At 32.8% G+C, this 14,748-nt stretch overlaps 1 protein-coding gene across 4 annotated transcripts in view; it reads right to left on the reverse strand.

Annotated features, from left to right (window-relative positions):
- Window positions 1-14,748, reverse strand: part of spata20 (spermatogenesis associated 20) — a 51,529-nt gene that overhangs the window by 13,409 nt on the left and 23,372 nt on the right. For 3 of the 4 annotated variants that reach the window (XR_007828868.1, XM_051124697.1, XM_051124698.1), the window contains exon 15: window positions 12,866-12,946. Coding sequence is in view for 3 of the 4 variants with exons in the window: in XM_051124697.1 (XP_050980654.1) it covers window positions 12,866-12,946 (81 nt within the window). In the remaining variant the exon portion in view is untranslated. Of the gene's footprint in view, window positions 1-1,916; window positions 6,108-12,865; window positions 12,947-14,748 lie in introns of those variants that run through there. The other variant, XM_051124699.1, reaches the window with a different exon arrangement.

Below are 14,748 nucleotides of genomic sequence, written 5' to 3' on the forward strand. Positions count from 1 at the left end.
CTCGTATTCTACTGTAACAAGCCCCATGAGGATGCGCACCCCTACCGTACCACCTTTATAATCAACACGGGTTTTAGCCTAATTAAAGTATGGATAAATTTATTCCAACCATTTTAATCACGCCTGCAGATCGCAACGGGTGGGATTAATTGATTTCGAAGAGTGTGTTGAATTGGAGAGTCCTCTAGCAAATTTGAATTAAATAAGTAAGAACAGATGAGACTGCAAAAGCAGGAGATTCTTATACAGCGCATTCCCCACAATTAAACCCTGCGCCCCGAAATGAAGGAACAGATGATACGATAATTGGATTTAAATTAAAAAAGATTTTCCAGTCTGGTTGGCTAATGTATCGTGAAAAATGCGCTTTCGGTATGGTCCTCGCAACCCACTCTCGAGCCTCTCTAGGTCTGTCTTCATAAACCTCTAATATACTTTGCAGCGAATGCTCAATGAGGTTGAACACGGCATTATCGCATCAAAGGCACGGCGAGCGCCGATCGGGGGATACCCGGTACGTACGGTGGAACGGGAATAATTCATTTTGTATAACTCAGTGAAGCGTGTAGCAAGGTCTCAGGTCACGAAAAGAGAATTAGTTGTGTTTCTCAGATGACTGCAGGGCCGCACATGTTCATAAGCTGATTCGGTTTACATAGACTAGCATCCATCATTTTAGATATTAGAGTTGTGCACCATTAAGAACAAAAATTAAGAATGCCTGTTAAATTGAAACTGAATTCTTGAATTTGAATTGATGTAGCAAACTGGGCCAATAATTGCAATTTTTATTTAATTAATTACAAAGTAATTTGGACTAGAAAAGCAAAGTTTTTCAAGGCAGACGGATGGAGCAAACATTAAAACGATAGATAGATTCGATGGATGGATGGATGGATGGATGGATGGATGAAATGATAGAGCAAATGTTAGAATGATAGAACAATAGATGATAGCATGATAGAACGATAAATCAAATAGATGATTAGATGGATGGATGGATGGATGAAATGATAGAGCAAATGTTTGAACGATGATAGAAAGATAGATAGACAGATAGATAGATAGATAGATAGATAGATAGATAGATAGATAGATAGATAAACAGATAGATAACGACAAATTCGATGGATATATGGAGCAAACATTAGAACGGTAGAACAATACAATGAATGATAGAATGATACATAGAATCACAGATAGATAAAAAAACAACAAATTTGATGGATATATGGAGCAAACATGAGAATGACAGAACAATACAATGATAGACTGATACATAGAATCATAGATAGATAGATAGATAGATAGACAGATAGATAAAAAATGACAAATTCGATGGATATATGGAGCAAACATTAGAACGATAGAACAATACAATGAATGATAGAATGATACATAGAATCATAGATAGAACGACAGATCAAATGATAGATAGATAGATAGATAGATAGATAGATAGATAGATAAATAGATGGACAGATAGATAAAAAAATGACAAATTCGATGGTTATATGGAGCAAACATGAGAACGATAATACAATGAATGATAGAATGATACATAGAATTAGAACGACAGATCAAACGATAGATAGATAGATAGATAGACAGACAGAACGATACATAGAACAATAGAATGATACATAGAAGGATAGACAGAACGATAGATAGAATAATAGAATAAAACAATAGCACGATGATAGAAAGATAGATAGACAGATAGATAGATAGATAGATAGATAGATAGATAGATAGATAGATAGATAAACAGATAGATAAAAACGACAAATTCGATGGATATATGGAGCAAACATTAGAACGATAGAACAATACAATGAATGATAGAATGATACATAGAATCATAGATAGAACGACAGATCGAATGATAGATAGATAGATAGATAAAAGATGGACAGATAGATAAAAAAATGACAAATTCGATGGTTATATGGAGCAAACATGAGAACGATAATACAATGAATGATAAAATGATACATAGAATTAGAACGACAGATCAAACGATCGATAGATAGATAGATAGATAGATAGACAGACAGAACGATACATAGAACAATAGAATAAAACAATAGCACTAGATAGACTGATGGATGATGAAAAAAAATTGATGGATGGATGGATGAGCAAATGTTAGAATAATAGAACGAGACAAATAAAACGATAGAACGATAAATTGATTAGACGGATGGATGGATGGATGGAATGATAGAGCAAACGATGGAATGATAGAACGATAGAACGATAAATGGAACGATAGATAGATAGATAGACAGAACAACAAATTCGTTGGATGGATGAATGGATGATGGATGGATGGACGGATGGATGGATGGATGGATGGAGCAAACATTAGATTGATAGAACGATACATAGAGTGACAGAATGGTACATAGAAGGATAGTTAGAACGATAGACAGAATGATAGAATAAAATAATAGACAGCAATAGATAGACTGATGGATGATGAAAAAAATTTGATGGATGGATGGATGGATGAGAAAACGTTAGAACGAGACAAATAAAAAAATAGAACGATAAATTGATTAGATGGATGGATGGAGCGAGCGATAGAACGATACAATGAATGATAGAATGATACGTAGAAGGATAGGTAGAATGACAGACTGAACGATAGATAGATAGATAGATAGATAGATAGATAGATAGATAGCAAACTTTAGAATGATAGACTGATTTAATGACAGAATGACAGAATGTTAGAATGACTGACAGACAGAACGATAGATAGAATGATAGAGCAGCAGACATTGCAATAGATAGACTGATTGATATAATGATTAGATTATAGAAGATTAATGGAATGCTTGATAGAATGATTAAAAGGATGGATGGATAGAGTGAACGACAGAACAAGTGATAGAATGTTTGGATGACAGAACAAAAGAATGATAGATAAACAATAGACATAATGATCGAATGATAACAAACAGAAAGACAAAACAATAGATTGACAGAACGATAAACATAGATAAATGGACAGGTTTTCAGTGAAGCTAAACAAATTTTTGAAGCTAACCAAATGTTTGATAATAGAAGGGGTCTTTACTATGAAGTGCACACAAAAGACAGTGCACAAAAGCCTCTTACTACAAACAGACAACCCAGACAGTGCAACTTTAAATGATAATGCTGTTTTGATAACCCTTGGTGAGTCGAGGTTAAATCTATCCCAGCTATATCTACACAAACACGCAAGGTGAGCCAGTGTCACACGGACGCTCTTGGTTTAGAGTAGGAAGCAGAGCGCAACGCCGCTCTAAACGCTCTCGCAATCTACGAGCAGGAAATCTCATCAGCTCCACAGTCTCCAGGCCTCAGATTCAATTTCACATTTTTCACACAGGAAACCAGACCGTGCCTTTAATATTTGGAAGTAATATGTATGTGTGTGTGTGTGTGTGTGTGTGTGTATTTGAGGAACACTGATGCATGATCTTTCCATTGCCAGGATTTATATGACTATAATGAGTAAGAGCAAGCTCTGTTTTTCTTTGTTTATAAAGAATACCCAATGCCATGGAGACAAAGCGCTGGTTCTGGCCGATTCAGTGACTTAAGATGATGGCTCTCATTACGTTTAATTCATGTCCCGACTCTGCAGGTGAGAACCATTTATCCCTCTCTAATTACGTGTCTCTTTTGTTGATGAATGAAAAACACATATTAGGAAAAGAGAGAGAGAGAAATGTAGCTTAATCTTCCCATGTAACTGAAAGCAGACATGTCAGTCCACCGTACATAAATATGCTCTCTAACATCGCTCTAAAGCAATAATTGATCCTTTTGTAAACTCTTTAGTCAATCACACCAGGGTCATTCGGTGTCAACTCAACCAGAGGTCCTTGGCTCAAATTTTAGATTTTGTTCATATTTGTGCTGAAAAAAGATAAATGTGTAGAGATGAAAGCCCAAATATTAAACTTTGTAAACTTTGTCTTCTTTGTAAATTTACTGAGTAATCCACTATTTTGTAGAGAGGGTCAAAATGACAATTTTCATCTGAGATTCAGAGCCAAATTATAGGGGGGTAAAAATAATTTTAGCAAAAGGGCAGCATCACCATGTTAATTTTACACAGAGACTGGTAGGTTTACTAGTAAAATCTGTTGACTTTAGCAATCTTTGTTGCATTATGTGCCAATGGTGACCATTCAAAATTGGGAAAAGAGCACTTCTCAAGTTTTTTTCTCCAAAGTTTGCATGCCTGTAACTCAAGAAATATTAAATGTATCTTAATGCCCTTTGAGATGTTGGGTCTTAATAAACTTTTCTTTTGGCATCTTCATTTTTATGGACCTACATGGTTCAGTTCCAGAGATACTTAGATCTCAGTGTGGGTCCATGAGTAAATTGTACACATTTTTCGTGGTCAAAAACCAAATATGAGCCACTTTGCATTAAGCTGACAGCTTCTTTTCTTTTTATTTTTCTTTTAGAAAGAGGGCAGCATCACTATATACTTTTTACACAGAGATTGGTAGGTCTATTACCAAAATATGTTGACTTTAGCAATCCTTGTTGCATTATGTGCCAATGGTGACCATTCAAAATTGGGGAAAGAGCACTTCTCAAGTTTTTTCTCCAAAGTTTACATGCCTGTAACTCAAGAAATATTAAATGTATCTTAATGCCCTTTTAGATATTAGGTCTTCATAAACTTTTCTTTCGGCATCTTCATTTTTATGGACCTACATGGTTCAGTTCCAGAGATACTTGGATCTCAGTGTGGGTCCATGAGTAAATTGTACACATTTTCAGTGGTCAAAAACCAAATGTGGTTCACTTTGCATTCGGCTGACAGTTTCTTTTCTTTTTCTTTAAAAAAAAATGGCAGCAACACTATGCTGTTTTTACAGAGTTTGGTAGGTCTATTTGTAAAACCTGTTGACTTTAGCAATCCTTGTTGCATTATGTGCCAATGGTGACCATTCAAAATTGGGGAAAGAGCACTTCTCAAGTTTTTTTCTCCAAAGTTTGCATGCCTGTAACTCAAGAAATATTAAATATATCTTTATGCCCTTTTAGATATTGGGTCTTAATAAACTTTTCTTTTGTCATCTTCATTTTTAAGGACCTACGTGGTTCAGTTCCTGAGATACTCGGATCTCAATTTGGGTTCATGAGTAAATTATACACATTTTTAGTGCTCAAAAACCAAATGTGGGTCATTCTGCATTCAGCTGACACTTATTTTCTTTTAAAGAGGAATGTCTGAAGAACAACTAATGCTGAAACTAGAAATGTATCTCATTTCCTTCTGTCAAAACAGCTGCATTGAACATACTTGTCTGAGTGCCATAAATAGCATTTTTCCAAAGTTTGCATGCTTATAAGTCAAGACGTATTAAAGATATCTCAATATGATTTTAGAATTTAATTCTTAATAAACTTCTCATTTGGAAACTTAATTTTCAAGGCTCTGCATCATTCCGTTCCAGAGATACGAGGATCTCAATGCAGCTCCATATTCAGATGTATATTATATATAGGGGTTTATATTATATGTGCAGCAGCAGTATTTCCTACTTTTTGTGGATACAATAGCATTGTATGCTAATACTGACTGCACAAGCCAACACTAACTAGCATAAATCTCGAACCATGCTAGTCTAAGCTGGTCTCTTAGCAGAATACAACATGGTAAAGCAGCAGTTTATTCATTCGTCGCAGAATAGTGATACTCGAGGGATTTAAGGCTGGCATGATGTTTTGACTGCTGGTTCAACTCAATAGCACAGTGTCATCTATTTTTCAGTATGCCCTTCCGACTTTGCAATCAACGGCCTGATGCAGGCGGATCTTTCGATCATGTCCAAGTCAATTAAACAAACAATTCCGACCAGGGTCCATCTGAGGCTTCGTCACAGCCAGGCAATGAGAAGCGTGTGTGCGTGTGAGCATTTCCTTTATCAGTCCCTGACCAGATGAAATTCTGTGCTGTTTTTTTTTTCTGGCTTCACTAACACTAACTCATTACTTGCAGCCTCTTCTGGTTGTCGTCTTGCTGTGCCTAGGCAACGGGGCCAAGTTCTGCTCTCCTTGTATTAAATCCAAGGGATATGTGAGCCCTGTTTAACACATGAATTGAACACATGAGCACATATGATTGAATTTAGATTAAAACTGAAAACGGGACCAGGCTGCTGTGATCCCAGAGACTGTACAATTTATGCTCTTAGCAGACGTTCTTACTCCAAAATGACAAGTAGGACTATATTCAGGAACTGAATTTGAAAGTATAGTGAAAGACAGCAAGCTCTCAGAGGCCTTCAGTGCCGTCTTTCTTTCCAGTGTATGTCATTATGATGGATTTGTTTGAGCTGAAATGCTCCGGGAACAAATGAGTGAGACTCCATTCACTCCATTCGCCAAGGCGAATCACCAGTCCAGACATTTACTTTAATTCTATGAGATTTTATATCGTAGAATAATGCATAAAAATACAATTTGTAACAGAAATAAAGTAGAAATAGTTCATAATACTTTCATTTTTGGGTGAACTACCTCTTTAATATTAACAGAATTTTCATTTTTGGGTGAACTGATCCTTTAATAATGGCAGAATTTTCATTTTGGGCAAACTGATCCTTTAATAATGACAGAAATTAAATTTTTGGGCGAACTACCCCTTTAATATTAACAGAATTTCATTATTGGGTGAACTGATCCTTTTATAATGGCAGAATTTTCATTATTGGACGAATTTATCCTTTAATAATGACAGAATTTTTCATTTTTGGGTGAACTACCTCTTTAATAATGACAGAATTTTCATTTTTGGGTGAACTACCTCTTTAATAATGACAGAATTTTCATTTTTGGGTGAAATGATCCTTTAATAATGACAGAAATTTAATTTTTGGGCAAACTACTCCTTTAATAATGGCAGAATATTCTTTTTTGGGCAAACTGATCCTTTAATAATGACAGAAATTAAATTTTTGGGCAAACTACCCCTTTAATATTAACAGAATTTCATTTTTGTGTGAACTGATCCTTTAATAATGGCAGAATTTTATTTTTGGGCAAACTGATCCTTTAATAATGACAGAAATTTAATTTTTGGGTGAACTACCCATTTAATATTAACAGAATTTCATTTCTGGGTGAACTAATCCTTTAATAATGGCAGAATTTTCATTATTGGACGAATTTATCCTTTAATAATGATAATAATTTAATAATTTTTCATATTTGGGTGAACTACCTCTTTAATAATGACATAATTTTCATTTTTGGGTGAAATGATCCTTTAATAATGACAGAAGTTTCATTTTTGGGCAAACTACCTCTTCAATATTGACTGAATTTAAATTTTGGGGCGAACTGATCCTTTAATAATGGTAGAAATTTAATTTTTGGGCAAACTGATGCTTTAACAATGACAGAATTTTCATTTTTGTGCAAATTGATCCTTTAAAAATGACAGAATTTTTCATTTTTGGGTGAACTGATCCTTTAATAATGGCAGAAATTTCATTTTTGGGCAAACTAATCCTTTAATAATGACAGAAATTTAATTTTTGGGCGAACTACCCCTTTAATATTAACAGAATTTCATTTTTGGGTGAACTGATCCTTTAATAATGGCAGAATTTTCATTATTGGACGAATTTATCCTTTACTAATGACAGAATTTTTCATTTTTGGGTGAAATGATCCTTTAATAATGACAGAAGTTTCATTTTTGGGCAAACTACCTCTTCAATACTGACTGAATTTAAATTTTGGGGCGAACTGATCCTTTAATAATGGTAGAAATTTAATTTTTGGCCAAACTGATCCTTTAACAATGACAGAATTTTCATTTTTGGGCAAATTGATCCTTTAAAAATGACAGAATTTTTCATTTTTGGGTGAACTGATCCTTTAATAATGACAGAAATTTAATTTTTGGGTGAACTACTCCTTTAATAATGACAGAAGTTTCATATTTGGGCAAACTACCCCTTTAATATTGACAGAATTTTCATTTTTGGGCAAACTGATCATTTAATAATGGCACAAGTTTTATTTTAGGGTGAACTACCCCTTTAATACTGACAAAATTTTCATTTTGGGCAAACTACCCTTTAATATTGACAAAATTTTCATTTTTGGGTGAACTAATCCTTTAATAATGACAGAATTTTCATTTTTGGATGAATTGATGCTTTAAAAATGACAGAATTTTAAATTTTTGGGTGAACTATTTTTTTATAATGAAAGAATTTTTATTTTTGAGTGAACTACCCCTTTAATAATGACAGAAGTTTCATTTTTGGATGAACAATCTATTTAACTCACTCTCATTTCATTCAGTATCCAAATGGCTTTCTTTCTTTTGCAGGACATACTTCATGAAGTGAATTTTTAAGCATATCCTGGACACTTTTACAATATAACAGAAGTGAGGACTGGGGCTTATAAAAGTACTCATAAAAGTATTCCATATGACTTATGCAATATATTCCAAGTCCTCTGAAGCCATACAATAGCTGTGTGACAAACAGGCTGAAATTTAAGTCATTATTCACAACAGATCACTAAACCATTGGCTTGAACTCTTTTTTGTCATTTTTTTCTCATTTTGGAGTTTGACAGACCTGATCCTCAATTTACTATCATTATATTAAACAGAACAACCAGGATATATTTAAAAATGTCCTTTTGTGGAAAAATCTGTCATAAGTAATTTATATGACATGAATTTAAGCAAATAAATGTTCATTACAGGGTGAGCTGTGTTTTTAAATTCCCATACTTAACCAACAGTAAATGTGCTTTATTGTGACCTGACTGGCAGAGACGGATTTGCACAAATCATTGACAGAAGCAGGATTTCCCTGCACCAGGAGACACACACACACTCACACATCCCAGTATCTCCGAAACACAGAAAGAAAACCATGCTGCATATTGTGCACATGGCAAAAAGGGATCATAAATAACCAGCTATATATTACATCTGGCCAGGAGCGAGAGACATTGCATTTCTGAAACCTATTAGACTACTACGAATAAGACCAAAATATACAGATATGAAACACCCTACAACAACATTCATAATGCAATTAACTTTTAAAATGTGACACACTTCTGAAAGAATACACAATGGAAAACAAGCACTTGATTTTTTTCAATCTGAACTGGTTTAATAATAATATTTTTATACTGCTCATTTTCTCTACCTACACAGATTTGGTTATGTCAGCAGAAAATTTGTTTTAGAAGCAAACAAAGTTATTAAATCCCAACGAAAGGGATGAAAACCAAAAACACGCACAATAAGAGGATATTAAAGTGAATAAATCTTTAAATTAAGTCTTCGAATAAAATACAAACAAAAACAAACCTCTAGGTCACGGAGCCAGCTGAATGAATGAATGCGACGTGACCTTATATTTCTCACTCACAGAGTCGGTATCATTAAGATTACATAAGTGCGGGTATAATGAGAAAGAAGATGAATGTGCCAACCCCTTCGCCCCACCAGGGAGGAACGATGTTAATAAATGATGCACCATGAGGAGATCAAACTCAGCCTTTGACACAAAATGTGACGTTCAGGGTTCACTGATGGAGTGTAAGGTCACATGCTTACATTGTCCCAACACCATCCTACAGAGCCACCTACTGTAACAACAGAAATAGAGAGAAACCGGACGGCCCTAGCCTACTTTCCATTCACAAGGCCTCTCATCTATTTAGTTTAAAAACTAACTCATTATTCCAGCCTTTAGAAAACGGAGGGTTGCTTCTCTAGGGGTTTTCACATACAATAAAAGATGTTAGACTACCATGATAAATGGCAAAAGGTTAGACCCCGGTGTGTATTCTGTTGTGCTTGCTATTGGTATTTCACACTTAAAACCCGTAAGGCCAGGTGCGGCGAGCACGTGTGTGTTTGCTCTTTCTGTCGTCGTGTGAGAGAAGAGAGCAGTCACGGAAGCGCTGGGGAAAAGGGCAGGAAGAGTGCAAATGCTATCCTGAGCTATGACCTTTAGCGAAAGAAAAAAATCCCCACAAAGCCAAGCCTAAGGCTAACGTCTACAGAAAACTCTTAACTATTTACTAATTATTCCGAAATTTAAAATGTGGTGCGGCGGGTAGCCGTTGTCCCGGCCCTTTGCCTCGCAGTGTGTGCGTCGGCACGCATAGGTTAAAAATCTGACAACTTGACCTTTCGCTGGAGATTACTTTAGTGAACTCATTAGCATGACTGTGCTCCAATGCACAAGGCATTCTGTGTAAACCAATGAACGTGTCATGTACGAGAAAAAAAAAATCTACATTCAGTGAAGGGCCAGTAAAATCTGAAAAAAGGTCAAATGTTAAATCAGCCAGTGTTGCTCCAAATTAATTTATTGTATGTATGTCTAGATTAAAAAAGACCTTCATTTTAGTTCTTGGCATATCTGTAGACACAAGTTTGCAAGAAATTCAAAACAAAGCTTAAAAAGATATTTTAAAACGGCTGTTTCTTCAATTTGGATTTTTTAAAATGTAAACATTTGTGAAATAAACAAATCATTTGAGAAAACATAAAAAAAAATGTTTGAAATATGTGATGTTTGAAAAAAGTCACTTGTGGGCAGATTTGTGTTATGCATTGTTTTTAATTAAGCTGTAATTTTTATTTAAAAAATTGTGTGTGTGTGTGTGTGTGTGTGTCTTTTTATTGATTTTTGTTTTAGTTTTAGTTGTTTTAGTATATCAAGTTAAACTAAATTAAAATGAGAACAGTCTCCAGTGTCAGCAACTAGCTGCAATAAGAAGTTTTTATTTTTTTATTTCATTTAACATTTATTTTATTTCAAGTTTTTTTTTAATATATAAATTGGTTTTAGTTTTTGCTAAACTATAACTATGGAAGGCCATTTCTGCCACTGATTTTTAAGTTATTGCGACTTTTCATCTCATAACTCTGACTTTTTTCTTCTCAGAAATGCATATTCTGAAAACATATCAGTCTTTTTTACCCCTCAAAACCCCTTTATAACTCACAAAAAAAACAAGAATTGTGAGATATTCACAATTGTCAATTCAGACTTTTTTCACGCAAATGCAAGTCTGTATCTTGCAATTCTGACTTTTTTTTTAGTTATAAAGTCCAGTTTTGAGAGGAAAAAATCTCAGAATTGTGAGATTTTCTGTGTTATAAAGTAATGTAACGTGGGGTTTGTTTTATGTTCTTGTTTTCATGTCTTTTATTTTATAATTTGATTTATGCTGTTAGTGTCTTGCTTCCCTTGCCCTCATGTATACCTGCTATTGGTTCCTCTGTTCAATGTGTCATGTTCTGATTGGTTGTCCAAGTCATATGTCTTGTTTCTCATTGGTTGGTTCTTGTCATGTGACCCTCATTGTTTGATATAAATACCCCTTATGTAGCCATTGTCTCTTGTTGTGTATTGATGTTGTAACCCTGCTGTTGGTGAGTTGCCAAGTCAAGTCTGTTTGGGCCAAGTCTGTTTCTGTCTGTTTTTGCAAAGTCAAGTCTGTTCATGCCAAGTCTGTTTAAGCCAAATCAAGTCTGTTTATGTCAAGTCTGTTCAGGTCAAGTCAAGTCTTTTGGATTATGTTTTGTCGTCACTGTAAATAAACTGCACTTGAGTTCTAACTTCAACTTGTCCTTCAGTGGACTAAATCATTACAAGTAGGAAACGTGAGATATAAATTCACAATTTTGAGAAAAAAGTCACAACTGCAGAAATAAACTCGCAATTCTAAGACAAAAAAAAATAGAAGAAAAAAGTCACAATTGCAAGATATAAACTTGCAATTTAGAGAAAAAGTCAAAATTGAGATAAACTCACAATTTTGAGAAAAAAAGTCACGATTGTGACACATAAACTCGCAATTTTGAGAAAAAAAGTCAACTGCAGAAAAAAACTTGCAATTCTAAGAAAGAAAATCGAAGAAAAAAGTCACAATTGCAAGATATAAACTCACAATTTTGAGAAAAAAGTCACAATTGCAAGATATAAACTTGCAATTCTGAGAAAAAAGTCACAATTGCAAGATATAAACTCACAATTCTGAGAAAAAAGGTACAATTGCGAGATATAAACTTGCAATTAATATAAGAGTTTATCTCGCATTTCTGACTATGATTTGCAATTGTGAGTTTACATTTCACAGTTTTGAGGAAAAAATGTCAGAATTGCGAGTTTGATTCATTAACACAGAGACACGCAGAATTTATATTTAAATAGTTGTTTTGTGGCTTAATATTTACAAATATTAGTCCATATCACGATGTAAGTGTAATGACCTACTTTTGATTATTTCAACCAAACTTTAACATGTTAAACTGTTAAATCTGTTTTTCGAATCTCAGAAATCATAGGGCCCTAGAGTTTATGTCTCACAATTCTGACTTTATAACTCACAACTGCAAGTTTATATTTCACAATTCTGAGAAAAAATTTAGAATTGCGAGTTTATATGACACAATTCTGAGAAAAAAAGTCAGATTTATAAGTTTATGTCTCACGATTCTGACTATAACTTGCAAATGTGAGTTCATATCACGCAATTCTGACTTTATAACTCGGAATTGCGAGTTTATATCATGCGATTTCGACTTTATATCTCGAAATTCAGAGAAAAAAGTCAGAATTGTGAGATGTAAACTCAAAATTGTGAGAAAGAAAGTTAGAATTGTGAGATAAAAAGTTGCAATTATTTATTTATTTTTTTTATTCAGTGGCGGAAACAGGCTTCTATACATAACCCCGTCTCATATAGTATTTTAAAGTCAAACTGACTGATTGAAACACCCAATTAGAGTGACCTTAATAGTCCTAACAGTGCTGTTCTTTAGAGAGTAAAGTACACTTACTTTATGGGGCAGAAATAGGGAGTTGACACAGGAAATCAAACTTGCAGTGTCCTCAGTATCAGACGGGCCACAGATAACAATCTACAAGAAAAAAAGAGACTGTTACACATAACAGAACAACAAACTTGTGAGCAAAAAAAACAACATGCTGTATGAACCACCAAATGAACAAATGCGAAAAGAATGAAAGAGAAGAAGAAAGGGTCAGGACTGCTTGTATGGTGCTGTAATGAGGTGGGCAGGTGTGATGTGGAGCGGGCTGCCCTTAGTTGGACCTCTAGCTTGTTATTCCTCCTACTCTGATGAATTCTCTGCCGCTGGTGAGCTCTGATGGCCATGACACATGTTCACAGCTCATACAATTGTCCGGGAACAGGAGGAAACTTTGGAAAAATGGCCTGACAGGGAAAACTTTTATCCAGCAGCATCATTCTAGTTGATATGTGACAGATCCAAGCGCTAACGGTCCTCATAGTGAGGACTGATGAACTGGCTATCAATCCTACTGGATGTACTTTTATAGCAGAAGCAGCAAGGGTCATACTGATATCCCAAAGAAGCTTAGCTTAGGGTTCAGACAAATACCTTTCAAAAGTTTGGGGTCGGTAAGATTTTTTTCCCCAATACTTTTATACTTTTCTACAATAATATTAAACACAGCTTATACTAAACACAGCACAGCTGTTTTTAACATTAATAGTAGTAAGAAATGTTACTTGCATTGTTCACTAATTATTTACTATGCTTCTGGACAAAAATAAATAAATAAATAAAAAAAAATATATATATATATTATTATTATTATTATTACTATATGTTAAGAATTATTTACACATAATAAAAATAGACATATACATAGTACGTAAACCAACATTAAATAATACATTAAAAGTAATAATTATTATTATTATAACTATTAATATTGTTACATGTTAATAAATATTTACATATAATAACAATATATTAATATAATTAATAATAAATATTTTATTTATTCATTTATTTTGTATTCATTTATATGAATATGCAAAACAATGTTAAATAATACTTTAAAAATAGAGTTATTATTATTATTATTATGGTGATAAATATTTACATATAATACTAATATATAAACATAATTAATAATAAATATGTTATTAATTATTTATATGAATATGTAAAACAATGTTAAACAATACATTAAAATAATAATATACATAATAAATAAATAATAATAATAAATACATTAATAAATACTATTTAATATGTAATACAGTTCAAATAAAAAAGAATAAACCATTTGTAAACAATATTTAATAATAATAATAATAATAATTTTTATTATTATATGTTAAGAAATATATACATATAATAGCAATATATAAATAAATATTACTAATAAATATTTTGTTTATTTATATATTTTACATTTTACATTATTATTATTATTAATTAATAATTACTATTAATATAATTAATTTATTAATTGAATAATTAATAAATATTTACATAATACTAATATATAAATAAATATAATTAATAAATATTTTATTTATTTGTTTATATGAATGAAGATGTATAACAATGTTAAACAATACATCTAAACTAATAATAATGTAACTGTAAAATTAAATAAGTAATTAACAAATATGCCAAATAAATACATTAATAAATACTATTTAATATTCAATAATACTTACAGTTTAAATACAAAAGCATCAATTATTTCTTAAACAATATTTAATAATAATTATTAAATAATAATTTAATAATAACATTTATTATTGTTATTATTATGACTATATGTTAATAAATATGTACATATAATAAACAAACAATTAATTAATTAATCTATTTATTTATTTATTTATATGAATATGTAAAACCAGGGGTTTTTCAAT

This window comes from Labeo rohita, chromosome 12 (genome assembly GCF_022985175.1).
Source record: "Labeo rohita strain BAU-BD-2019 chromosome 12, IGBB_LRoh.1.0, whole genome shotgun sequence".
Taxonomy (NCBI): Eukaryota; Metazoa; Chordata; class Actinopteri; order Cypriniformes; family Cyprinidae; genus Labeo; species Labeo rohita.